We start from the raw sequence: 12,950 nt of genomic DNA, 5'->3' as shown, positions 1-12,950 counted from the left end.
GGGTCTGTTCCACAGTGCCCAGGCTGGGCCGTGTCACGTGGTCTGTTCGGTGATGGACTGGGCCTGCCTGTTTCACAGTGCCCGGGCTGGGCCGTGCCACGTGGTCTGTTCAGTGATGGACTGGGTCTGCCTGTTTCACAGTGCCAGGGCTGGGTCGTGTCACGTGGTCTGTTCAGTGATGGACTGGGTCTGCCTGTTTCACAGTGCCCTTCAGAACACAGAATCAAAGGGTTACTCTCAAAGGTGGTGATTTATCAGTATATAGGAAGGAGACTGAAAGTCCAGTTGAATGGTGCCACAGCAACAACCTCCTAATCAATGCAGCAAAACCAAAGAGCTGATTATGTACTGCAGGAGCTAAAAGCCAGTCGTCCATGTACCAGTCCTCTTTAGGGAATCAGAGGTGGAGTGGGTCAATAGCTCTAAATACTTTGGAGTTAACATATCAGAGGATACTTCCTGGGATACAGTAAGTTCTATCACAGGAAGCATAACAGCACTTCCACTTTCTTTGAAGTTTGTGTAGATTTGGCATGTCACCAAAAGCTTTGCACTTCTGCAGGTGCACGGTGAAGAGTATCTGGACTGGTTGCTCATGGCTTGGTATGGAAACACCAATAACCAGGAACTGCAAAGTTTACGGTCCAGTTCATCACAGGCAAAGCTTTCCCACTATTGAACACATTTACACAGAGCACTACCACAAGAAAGAAGCATCCATTATTAAGGACCCCCCACAACCCCACCCAGTCCAGATCATGTTCTCTTCTCACTACTACCTGTGGATAGGACATACAGGAGCCTTTGGTTCCACACCACCAGGTTCAGGGACAGTTATTAACCTACAACCATCAGACTCCTGAATCAGCGTAGATAACTTCACTCACCTCAACTCTGAACTGATTTACACAATATGTCTTTTTCACAATATGTTTTGCGAAACAGACAGAAAAAAAAGAAAAGGTAGATGTTGTGTACTTGGATTTTCAGAAGGCCTTTGACGAGGTGCCACACATGAGGCTGCTTTTCAAGCTAAGAGACCTTGGTATTGCAGAAAAGATACTAGCATTGATAGAGCATTGGCTGATTGGCAGGAAGTAAAGAGTGGGAATAAAGGGAGCCTTTTCTAGTTGGCTGCCAATGACTGGTGGTGTTCCACAGGGGTCTGTTTCTTTTCACATTAGATATCAATGATTTGGATGATGTGATTGATGGCTTTGAGACCAAGTTTGCAGATGCTATGAAGATAGGTAGAGGGGCAGGTAGTTTTCAGTAAGTAAGGAGACTACAGAAGGTTTAGACAGATGAGGAGAATGGACAAAGAAGTGACAGAAGAAATAGGGTGTTGAGAAGTGTACGGTCATGCACTTTGGTAGAACAAATAAAAGGGTTGACTATTTCTAAATGGAGAGAAGATTCAAAAATCTGAGGTCTAAGGGGACTTGTGAATCCTCGTGTGGGATTCCCGAAAGGTTGATTTGCAGATGGAATCGGTGGCGAGGAAAGCAAATGTGACATTAGCATTAACTTTGAGAGGACTAGAATATCAAAGCAAGGATGTAATGTTGAGACTTTATAAAGCACTGGGGAGGCCTCACTTGGAGTATTGTGAGCAGATCTGGGCCCCTTATCTAAGAAAGGATGTGTTGACATTGGAGAGGGTTCAAAGGAGGTTCACGAGAATAATTCCAGGATTGAATGGCTTGTCATAGAATGAGGAGCTTTTGGTGTCTCCGGACCTGTATTCATTAGAATTCAGAATAATGTGAGGTGACCTCGTTAAAACCTACCAAATGTTGAAAGGCCTAAATAGAGAGACTGTAGAGAGGATGTTTTCTATGATGGAAGAGTCTAAGAACACAAGACACAGCCTCAGAATAGAGGGACATCTTTTTAGAATGAAGAGAATGTGGAATTTCTTTAGCCAGAGGGTGCTGATTCTGTGGAAGTCATTGGGCATATTCAATGCAGAGGTTGATAGCTTCTTGATTAGTCAGGGTATGAGGGGATACAAAAAGAAGCCAGGAGACTGGGGCTGAGAGGGAAAGTGGATTGGCAATGATGAAATGGTGGAGCAGAGTCGATGGGCCAAAAGTCCTAATTCTTCTCCTGTATCTTAAGGTCTTATGGTCTTCTTTTGCATATTGGTTGTTTGTCAGTCTTTGTTTCTATACAGTGCTTATAAAAAGTATTCACCCTCTTGGAAGTTTAAATGTTTAATTGTTTTACAACATTAAATCACAGTGAATTTAATTTGGCTTTTTTTGACACTGATCAACAGAAAAAGACTCTTTTGTGTCAAAGTGAAACCAGATCGTAGATCTCTTGGTGGCCTCTCTCACTAGTCCCCTTCTTATACAGCCACTCAGTTTTTAAGGACGGCCTGCTCCAGGCAGATATACAGTTATGCCATATTCTTTCCATTTCTTGATGATTGACTAAACTGTACTTTAAAGGATATTCAGTGACTTGGAAATTTTCTTCTATCCATCTCCTGACTTGTGCATTTCAATAACCTTTTCGTGGAGTTGCTTGGAGTGTTCTTTTGTCTTCATGGTGTAGTTTTTGCCAGGATACTGACTCACCAGCAGTTGGACCTTCCAGATACAGGAGTATTTTTACTACAATCAATTGAAACACCTTGACTGCACACAAGCCTCCAAAAACAAGTCACCATTTAACTAATTATGTGACTTCTAAAACCAATCGGCTGCATCAGTGATGATTTGGAGTGTCATTTTAAAGGGGGGGGGGAGTGAATACTTAGGCAATCAATTATTTTGTGCTTTATATTTGTAATTAATTTAAATCACTTTGTAGAGATCTGTTTTCACTTTGACACAAAAGTGTCTTTTTCTGTTGATTAGTGTCAAAAAAGCCAAATTAAATCCACTGTGCACATACGAGGAAATCTGCAGATGCTGGAAATTCAAGCAACACACACAAAATGCTGGTGGAATGCAGCATCTGTAGGAAGAAGCACTGTTAACGTTTTGGGCCGAGACCCTTCGTGAGGACTAACTGAAAGGAAAGATAGTAAGAGATTTGAAAGTAGGAGGGAGAGGGGGAAATGTGGAATGATAGGAGAAGACCGGAGGGGGTGGGATGAAGCTAAGAGCTGGAAAGGTGATTGGCAAAAGGGATACAGAGCTGGAGAATGGAAAGGATCATGGGATGGGAGGCCTAGGGAGAAAGAAAGGGGGAGGGGAGCACAAGAGGGAGATGGAGAACAGGCAAAGATTGATGGGCAGAGAGAGAAAAAAAAGAGGGGCAGGAAAATAAATAAATCAGGAATGAGGTAAGAAGGGGAGGAAGGGCATTAACGGATTCTCGGCCCGAAACGTCAACGTTGCTTCTTCCTATAGATGCTGCTTGGCCTGCTGCATTCCACCAGCATTTTGTGTGTGTTGCTTGAATCCGCTGCGATTCAATGTTGTAAAACAATAAAACATAAACACTTCCAAAGGGAGTGAATACTTTTTATAGGAACTGTGTGTGTTTGTGTATGTGTGTGTGCGCGTGCGTGCGCATGTATGTATATTTGTGTGTGTGTGTGTGTGTGTGTGTATATATATATGTATATGAGAGAGATGGAGAGAGAGAGCGAGCACGCGTGAGCACTGGGAGGAAACCCACACAGTCATGGCGAGAATCTACAAGCTCCTTATTAGCGCTGTAGTGTTATTCCAGCCGCTACACTACCGTATAAGAGTTCCAGATCTGACTGCAATGCCAAAGATAGCCAACTGTTTGGGAAGTGCCAGCAGTCTCCTGTTAACACAGCGGCAAAACCATAAACAGTTTGTCAGCCCATAATAACACTAAGAAACTTCCAGGTCAGATTTACAGGAAAGCAAAATTGTCACTGCCTATGGTTTAATCTTGCTAGGATTGTGAGGGTACCGTGGCCAGTCGTTCAGTACCCTTGAGATCTCAGAATAGGCTATTGGGCACCTTCTGTTTGAACTAATTAAACTGCACTACAACAGAAATGCAGTTTATATCACTCCTAATTTGAACGGAAATCTCAATTTAAAAAATAGCACATTTTTCCTGCATTACAGGAAGTCTTTTGAAGTCCAGCTTCCAAGTTTCAAAACACCTTTTAGCTACTGATTATACAGGAAATAGATTTCCTTCACTTTGATGGCATGCTGATCGAGGGGAAAGATCTCATTAAAAGGCCAAAACAGACTTCGTTCCTGCTGTAGGAGCAGGTGGGTCTCCACCATCACGATGTGCGCTGGCAATATTGGAATACGAGCAGAGTAAAGGCAGAGGTAGAGATGGTGAAGAGGGTTTTTCATAATAATGCCAAAAGAACATTGGTGACACAGCCGAATGACACTTCAATGTCATTATCAAAGAATGTAAAAATTATTACAGCTTGCTTACAGGCAGCTACAAAGCAAGAAACCCAAATAACTTAATCTAAAAAAAAGACCAAAACCCACTGCACAGACAAAGAGAGAAAACACACATGCATCAGGCAAACAATAGAAGCAAGCCAACAGCATTTTGAACCAGACAGTCCCAGAGTGGGCCCAAAGTCTCAATTCCCAGTTCATCACACCAGCAGGGCAGAAACGGACAGCACCGAATCAGCTTGCTGAGAAGTAACATTCTCAAGCCTCGGACCCTATGACTAGCACTTATCGGGCATCCGCTTAAATAATACAAGTAACACAGAACCCCGAGCCTGTCAGGTAAATTTAAAGGGAAAGCACCAAGAGACTGTGGAGTCACTTGAGAAAAACACAACGAACTCGAAACAATTAACAAGTCTTGTTAAACAATAATTAACCAATTCAGGTGCTTTAAAAACCTTGGAGCCCAATGTTCTCTGCCTCCCCGTACAGGCTTGAGGCACTCATTACAACAGCAGCAAGGGAAAATGATATGTGTAGGTGAGTAACAAAGAATGACTTGCACTTAGTTACCCATTCTTATAAAACATAGAAAAGAGAACAAAATGTAGAACATACTATGGAATTTATAAAACAGTACAACAGAACCCTTTAAGCTACTCCAAGATCAATCTAACCCTTCCCTCCCACACAGTCCTCCATTTTTCTATCACCTCTGTGCCCATCTAACAGTACAGCACAGGAACAGGCCCTTCAGCCCATTACCTCTGCACTGACCGTGATCCCAATTAAAACCAATCCTACTTTCTTTCACATGTCAGCACTGTCCATTCCCTGTCTGTGTAAATGCCTCGGTGTAGTTCATGAATGTAATATGTGCTTATCCAATACCCGATACCCGCTGGCCTCGGTGCCCGGGATAGTGATGTGTTGGTTGGATAATTCTGCTCCTTCTCCCGTGAATGTTTATTCCTTTCTCCGCAGTGCCAAAGCTGTGAACTGATTCGGTGCTGTCCGTTTCTGCCCTGCTGGTGTGATGAACTGGGAATTGAGACTTTGGGCCCACTCTGGGACTGTCTGGTTCAAAATGCTGTTGGCTTGCTTCTATTGTTTGCCTGATGCATGTGTGTTTTCTCTCTTTGTCTGTGCAGTGGGTTTTGGTCTTTTTTTTAGATTAAGTTATTTGGGTTTCTTGCTTTGTAGCTGCCTGTAAGCAAGCTGTAATAATTTTTACATTCTTTGATAATCTATCCCCCTTACATCTCTACAAAGCTTCCCCTTCGATGTATCGACCAGTCGCTGACCGAGAGCAGCCATGTTGTGCCCTTTATCTGGAGTGTCAGGTCAGTAATGCTGGCTGCTGCTTCATGTGGACACAGAGTTCTTGAGGAGCAGCTCCTGCAGATCAATAAACTGAGAGACTCATATCTGAAGAGAAAACTGTCGATTTATTTTACTGGTTTCAAAGCAGGTAATCACTATCTCCATTTGGCACTTTAAACACTCCAATGTGCTGGCAGCAATGTGAAAGTCACAAGATCTATAAATACATACAAAGTGTTGCTAAATTAACAGTGTCACACTGTGAACATTGCTGGTACTAAGGACAAATGCTGATAGAGGTACCACAACAGTATTACAACATTCATTATACTGATTAGAAGAAAAACCTCATTAGTTTTAGACAAACCAAGGCAACTTAATTAAAATCCTGTCGGTTCTCGTACGGCTCCTTGCAAGTGAAGTCTACAGAGAGACTGAAATGTTTCTGTTCCACAGCAGCTCGACCTGATGTTCATGTCATGATGCAGCCCTGGCCATTTCTCCAGACTGCATGCTCCTTACATCTGTCCAGGTTTAATCCCCAGCCTGTCTTGAGATGTGATGTGACAGAGGTGTACAGGATGATAATAGACATAGATTGTTAACAGCCACAGACATTTACCCGGGGCAGAAATGGCTAATAGGAGAGAGCATACTTTAAGGTGATTGGAAGAAAGTTTATGGGGATGTCAGAGGTAATTTTTTTTTATACAGAGAGTGGTGGGTATGTGGGTCAGGTGTGCTGGAAGAGGCAGATACATTAGGGACATTTAGGGAACTCTTAAATAGGCACACAGATGATAGAAAAATGGAGAGCTATGTCAGGGGTAAGTCATTTGTGCAGAGAGTGGTGAGTGTGTGGAATGGGCTGCCGGCGATGGTGGTGGCAGTGGATACGATAGGATCTTTTAAGAGAATCCTAGATAGTTACATGGAGCTTAGAAAAATAGAGGGCTATGGGTAACCCTAGGAAATTTCTAAAGTAAGTATATGTTCAGCACAGCTTTGTGGGCCTAAGGGCCTGTATTGTGCTGTAGGTTTTCTATGTTTATATGTGGGAGGGAAGGGTTAGATTGGTCTTAGAGGAGATTAAAAGAATGGCACAATACTGTGGGCTGAAGGGGCTGTACAGTTCTATGTTGTATCTGCAAAGCAGCTGCTGGAGGGATGGAGAGGTATGGGGTTCTGTTTTCTAAGCTACCCACACAATGCAGTCTGCTGGTCTTTGGTGATCCCCAACACCACCCAGCCGGTACTGTCCGTGTCAGTGGACCCATGGAAAGTCAGCTTTAAAAGACTAGGCAGAGTGCAGTGCTGGGAGATTCCAACATGCACACCCTTGCAAGAACTGGTGTTGAATTCAAGAATCTATGCTCAGGGCAGCTCCAAGTGATGTGGTCGATTGACCCAACTTCATTGAATCTAATTATTTGGGAATGTGAAGGCTATAATCAGGGTCAGGGATGTCTCTCTATGCTATAGCATATAATTGTGTTTCTTTGGATGGTACCTTACTTTCACCTCTTTTCCTAAACCTGCTGTACACAACAATGTCCTTTACTTTTCTCTTTTGTAGCAGAGGCACTGTTCTTCTGGAGATTTCCCACATGATGGAATTAACTCCATTGTATATAGCCTTCATGAATCTACTGTGAGAACAGTTATCCATTGTAGACATGTTCACATGGACCATATCAACCATCTACAAAAGAATTCACCAGCTCACCTGTACAACATCTGAAAGGTGGAATGCCTACTCATTTGTGTGAAAGTTAGCACAGCTGATGCCTATTGAGGTCCAGGATATCTGTACTCACCCTAGGTATGGCTCAAGAGAGGCCATTACTGAAAGCTATGCAGTGGAAACATTGAAGGAAGAATGCAAAGCCGTGGAATAGAAGTGGTCATGTCGTGGACTTCGCTGTCTCTGTAGAAACATACAGGCAAGTAACACAGATGCTCCAGCCAAGAATGAGGAATACATCCCTTCAATTTCTACATACACATGGAAGGCAATAACAGTGACCAGATTCACAGGGAATTAAAGAAAATACAGAAACACTCAACATTGCAGGCCATGTCTGTGGATTAAGGACCAGAGTGTGTCCCACAGCTCCAATGTGCACTTCACAGCTAAAGGACAAGAATGTGTCCCACAGCCCAAATGTGCACTTCACAACTTCTGTGTGTTCACTTGTTGTTTCTAACCCCCAAACAACCTCATTGACTTTATCAACCAGATGCCTGATCCCCACAACCATGAGCTCCCTGACCAGAGAAAGTCTGATTGACCCACTCATCTCTCCCCAATCTCTGTAATGTAAAATTAACCTGTGTTCGTTCATTCCCTTTCCTGGTATTGAGAACAGGCATCCTTGAGAGTAATATCTGTTCCCTTCTCCACAGACACTGTTGACCTGCCACCTTTCTGAAACTTGATTTTATTTCCCATTTCCACCGTGTGCAGGTCTTCTGATCTTGAAGAACCATGTTCAGACAGGAGGTGAAACCCAAACTTCCTCCATCATTCCTCACTCCCAACAGATTCCAATTTAAAGGCAAGGAATTTGGAAGAGAAGAATTATCAAATTATCTAAATGTGATAACATTTGTGATAACAGCACATTTGGAAAGAGGTGAAATCATCAGACAAAGTCAGCATGGATTTGTGAAAGGAAAATCATGTCTGACGAATCTTATAGAATTTTTTGAAGATGTAACTAGTAGAGTGGATAGGGGAGAGCCAATGGATGTGGTATATTTAGATTTTCAAAAGGCTTTTGACAAGGTCCCACACAGGAGATTAGTGTGCAAACTTAAAGCACACGGTATTGGGGGTATGGTATTGATGTGGATAGAGAATTGGTTGGCAGACAGGAAGCAAAGAGTGGGAGTAAACGGGACCTTTTCAGAATGGCAGGCAGTGACTAGTGGGGTACCGCAAGGCTCAGTGCTGGGACCCCAGTTGTTTACAATATATATTAATGATCTAGATGAGGGAATTAAATGCAGCATCTCCAAGTTTGCGGATGACACGAAGCTGGGTGGCGGTGTTAGCTATGAGGAGGATGCTAAGAGGATGCAGGGTGACTTGGATAGGTTAGGTGAGTGGGCAAATTCATGGCAGATGCAATTTAATGTGGATAAATGTGAGGTTATCCACTGGTTGCAAGAACAGGAAAACAGATTATTATCTGAACGGTGGCCGATTAGGAAAAGGGGAGATGCAACGAGACCTGGGTGTCATTGTACACCAGTCATTGAAGGTGGGCATGCAGGTACAGCAGGTGGTGAAAAAGGCAAATGGTATGTTGGCATTCATAGCAAAAGGATTTGAGTACAGGAACAGGGAGGTTCTACTGCAGTTGTACAAGGCCTTGGTGAGATCACACCTAGAATATTGTGTGCAGTTTTTGTCCCCTAATCTGAGGAAAGCCATTCTTGCCATAGAGGAAGTACAAAGAAGGTTCACCAGATTGATTCCTGGGATGGCAGGACTTTCATATGAAGAAAGACTGGATCGACTAGGCTTATACTCACTGGAATTTAGAAGATTGAGGGGGGAACTTATTGAAACGTATAAAATTCTAAAGGGATTGGACAGGCTAGATGCAGGAAGATTGTTTCCGATGTTGGGGAAGTCCAGAACGCGGGGTCACAGTTTAAGGATAAAGGGAAAGCCTTTTAGGACCAAGATGAGGAAAAACTTCTTCACACAGAAAGTGGTGAATCTGTGGAATTCTCTGCCACAGGAAACAGTTGAGGCCGGTTCATTGGCTATATTTAAGAGGAAGTTAGATATGGCCCTTGTGTCTAAAGGGGTCAGGGGTATGGAGAGAAAGCAGGTACAGGGTTCTGAGTTGGATGATCAGCCATGATCATACTGAATGGTGGTGCAGACTCGAAGGGCCGAATGGCCTACTCCTGCACCTATTTTCTATGTTTCTAAATGATGTCAAGTCCTAGTTCCTGCTGAGACTCAAGGAAATGGAACTTGAAATTAATGAAGAACAAAATTGGTTTTAAATGGTAAATAACAAATTAAATCCCGTTATTACTGCAAATCAATATCTTTAATTGCTGCTGATTGGCTGACATGCCGAAGGCACGGTTAGTAACTCACTGGGATTCTGACTTTGGGCCAAAATGTTAATCCCTATGTGGTGATCCAGCCACAAACCACAGACCATTTACCAAGGGACATTAGCTCATTCAGTGGGAAAACTAGAAGAGAAAATAAAACAAATAACATCAATTATTTCAATGAAGGAATAAGGTAATAAAGACAAGTCCAGAGCAACATGAAAAAATTCAGGAGGAACTCAGCAGCATCAATGGAGAGGAATAAACAGTCCACGTTTTGGGCCAAGACCTTCCATAGATGCTTCCTTTCCAATCCTGAAGGGTCTCAGCCCAAAACATTGACTGTTAATTCCTTTCCATAGATGCTGCCTGACCTGCTGAGTTTCTCCAGCATTTTGTGTGTGTTGTTTAGTTTGCTTACAAAAGAGGTAACTCTTTATCTTAAGATTAAGTCTTGACATCTCAGGACTAATGAAGGATCACGACACAAAACGTAGGCTCTGTATCCCGTTCCACAGATGCTGCCTCAGCTCATTCTCTCTCACCTTGCAGCCGTACTGTCTGTGGTTAGCTCCACTACCAGGGCAAGGCCACCAGGGATCTGGCTGGTTGACGGAAAGCTTTTTATTTGGGGCTCATCTATGAATCATTGGATGATTCTCTTTCAACCTCTGGATGTTTATTTCAGACACTGGCTCATCCTTTGACAGTGGGCTCCAAAGGGAGAACAAACCTTTGGCCATTGAGTTTTGCCGTACAATAATAAAGCTGGGACTTAGGGGGAAGTAACCAAAGAGCATTGGAAATTAGAGTCAGGTCAAACAATCATTACACAGATATGTTAGAGTGTTAGAAACAGCTAGCATAGCCACAATGGGAAAATGTGCTCAGTTTCACGGGCCTTTTTCAGACCTGGTCCCTGAAGCCAATTTACAGGGAAATGTTTTAACAGTACTGCCCTGTTGTTTTGTTACCTACTGAGAGTTGAATTTGATTGGTCAGGTATGAACAAATTAATCTTCACTTTAACCCCAACAGCAGCTTGGACAAACCAACTAAATTTGATTATATAATGCGATTTGATTGTGGTTGTCTCCCCCATCTCTCTGTCTCTCTCTCTCACAGATTCACTGACACATATTCACACAGACCCAAGTCAACAAAAATACACGTAGATAGATACACAAATACTCTCCCTGTCTCTCTCACACTCATACCTACACAAACATACACTCTCACACACGTACACACACACAATTTTAGACATAGATGAGCTCTCTTTCATACACACACTATTGCACAAACAGAACAAATTACCACACACACCATGCACGTGTGTGTACATCTCTATTGTACAGTCGCAGAGATAGACCCTCACACATGAACATGTACATACACACACACGCGCGCACACACACCCCTAAGAGAAAGACTTGTCCTGGTCAGGACATTTATATAATGCTTGAGTATTTCAATAACCAATGAGATGAATTTATTTTTCTTCTTGAATCTTCTATTGCTGAGGTTTGTTAGGCTCCTCGTTTGACGATGCTGCTCCTTTCAAGGCAGGAATGCCCGGTAGCCATGGTGATGAGAGATCGGGAATGGTTCTCTTAGCCTGACTTAAGTGGCTAATGGCCGTGTAGAGGTTTCCGCGGGGACCTGCCTCTTGCTCAGAGTAATACATCTCCAGAGCAGCAGGGGTACAGTGTTTATGCTGCAAGAGGAAACAGAACATACCATGACAACTGTTTGGCAGACAGAATTATCCCTCCCCAGATCTCGCTGAGTGATTCCCAGGAATGTTTCCCGTTCTGGAAAGGGGAAGTTTTTTATCCATAATAACTTTTATTCATAATAAAAAATGTTCAGTAGAATAAACCATGCAATGGTTATTCATTCTTACACACAGAGACAGAGAGCACTACAACACAGATCAGGCCCTTCAGCCCATCTAGTCCATGCCAAACTGTCTGCCTAGTCCCACTGAACTGGACCATAGCCCTCCACCCATCCATGTACCTATACAAACTTCTCCTAAATGTTGCAATCAAACTCACATTCACCACTTCTGCTGGCAGCTCATTCTACTCTCTACGTCCTCTGAGTAAAGACATTCCCCTTTATATTCCCCTTAAATATTTCACCTTTCACCCTTAACCCATGACTTCTAATTAGAAACACAGAAAAACCTACAGCACAATACAGGCCCTTCGGCCCACAAAGCTGTGCCGAACATGTACTTATATTAGAAAATACCTAGGGTTACCCATAGCCTTCTATTTTTTCTAAGCTCCATGTACCTATCCAGGAGCCTCTAAAAAGACTATCTTATCCGCCTCCACCTCCGTTGCTGGCAGCCCATTCCACGCACTCACCACTCTCTGCATAAAAAACTTACCCAACCTCAGTGGAAAAACCCTACTTGCATTTACCCTATCTATGCCCTTCATAATTTTGTATACCTCTATCAAATCTCCCCCCATCTATGTTCCAGGGAATAAAGTGCTAACCAACCTTTCCCTATAACTCTGATCCTCATGTCCCGACAACATTCTTCTAAATTTTCTCAATACTCTTTCAATCTTCCTGAACATAGATGACATAACAAATCTCCTCAAATCTAAAGCTGCAGAGAATACTCCAAATTTGGCCTCACCATTGTCATTAATAACTTCTGTTCTCAGAACTTTGGTTTATGAAGGCAAATGTGCCAAAAGACAATTCATTAGGTGAAATTTAATTACATTTCTTGAAGTTTCTTAACAGTCCTTGATGGCCCGAATGGCCTAATCTGTTCCTATATCTTATGGTCTTAAAACCAAAAGCACCATTGGTACTTTATGTGGCACGTGGAGTTGGAACAATAATCGAGAGGCTTCCTCACCCAACTTGGCCCCTCCCTGTCTAATAGTGGTGGACCAAGGTGTTAAGGAAGTTGAACTAGCTTCGACTCAGGCGAAGCTGTAAAGATCTTGCCCCGATTCCCTGCATTCAATAGGTGAGATACCTGTTACAGGTGCAGGGTGTGCAACTGATCTAGACATTATATAAACTTCCCATATTTCCTTATCACAGAGAAGCTCAACTGTGGAAAGGGTGAGCAGTTTCAGGTTCCTGGATGTCAATATCTCTGAAGATCTATCCTGGGATGTAATCATACTGATGTAATCATGA

General features: G+C 42.9%; 1 protein-coding gene across 2 annotated transcripts in view; it reads right to left on the bottom strand.

Moving 5' to 3' along the window:
• Positions 1 to 5,796: 5,796 nt before the first annotated feature.
• The window catches only part of caly (calcyon neuron-specific vesicular protein), a 48,218-nt gene continuing 41,064 nt past the window's right edge, over positions 5,797 to 12,950 (bottom strand). For both annotated transcript variants that reach the window (XM_073025692.1, XM_073025691.1), the window contains exon 5: positions 5,797 to 11,490. In XM_073025692.1, the coding sequence (XP_072881793.1) occupies positions 11,287 to 11,490 (204 nt within the window). In that variant the 3' untranslated portion in view covers positions 5,797 to 11,286. The remainder of the gene's footprint in view (positions 11,491 to 12,950) is intronic.

The sequence above is a fragment of the Hemitrygon akajei genome, chromosome 21, assembly GCF_048418815.1.
Source record: "Hemitrygon akajei chromosome 21, sHemAka1.3, whole genome shotgun sequence".
Lineage (NCBI taxonomy): Eukaryota > Metazoa > Chordata > Chondrichthyes > Myliobatiformes > Dasyatidae > Hemitrygon > Hemitrygon akajei.
The sequence above is the reverse complement of the archived record's forward strand: the minus strand, read 5'-3'. Positions and strand labels throughout refer to the sequence as shown.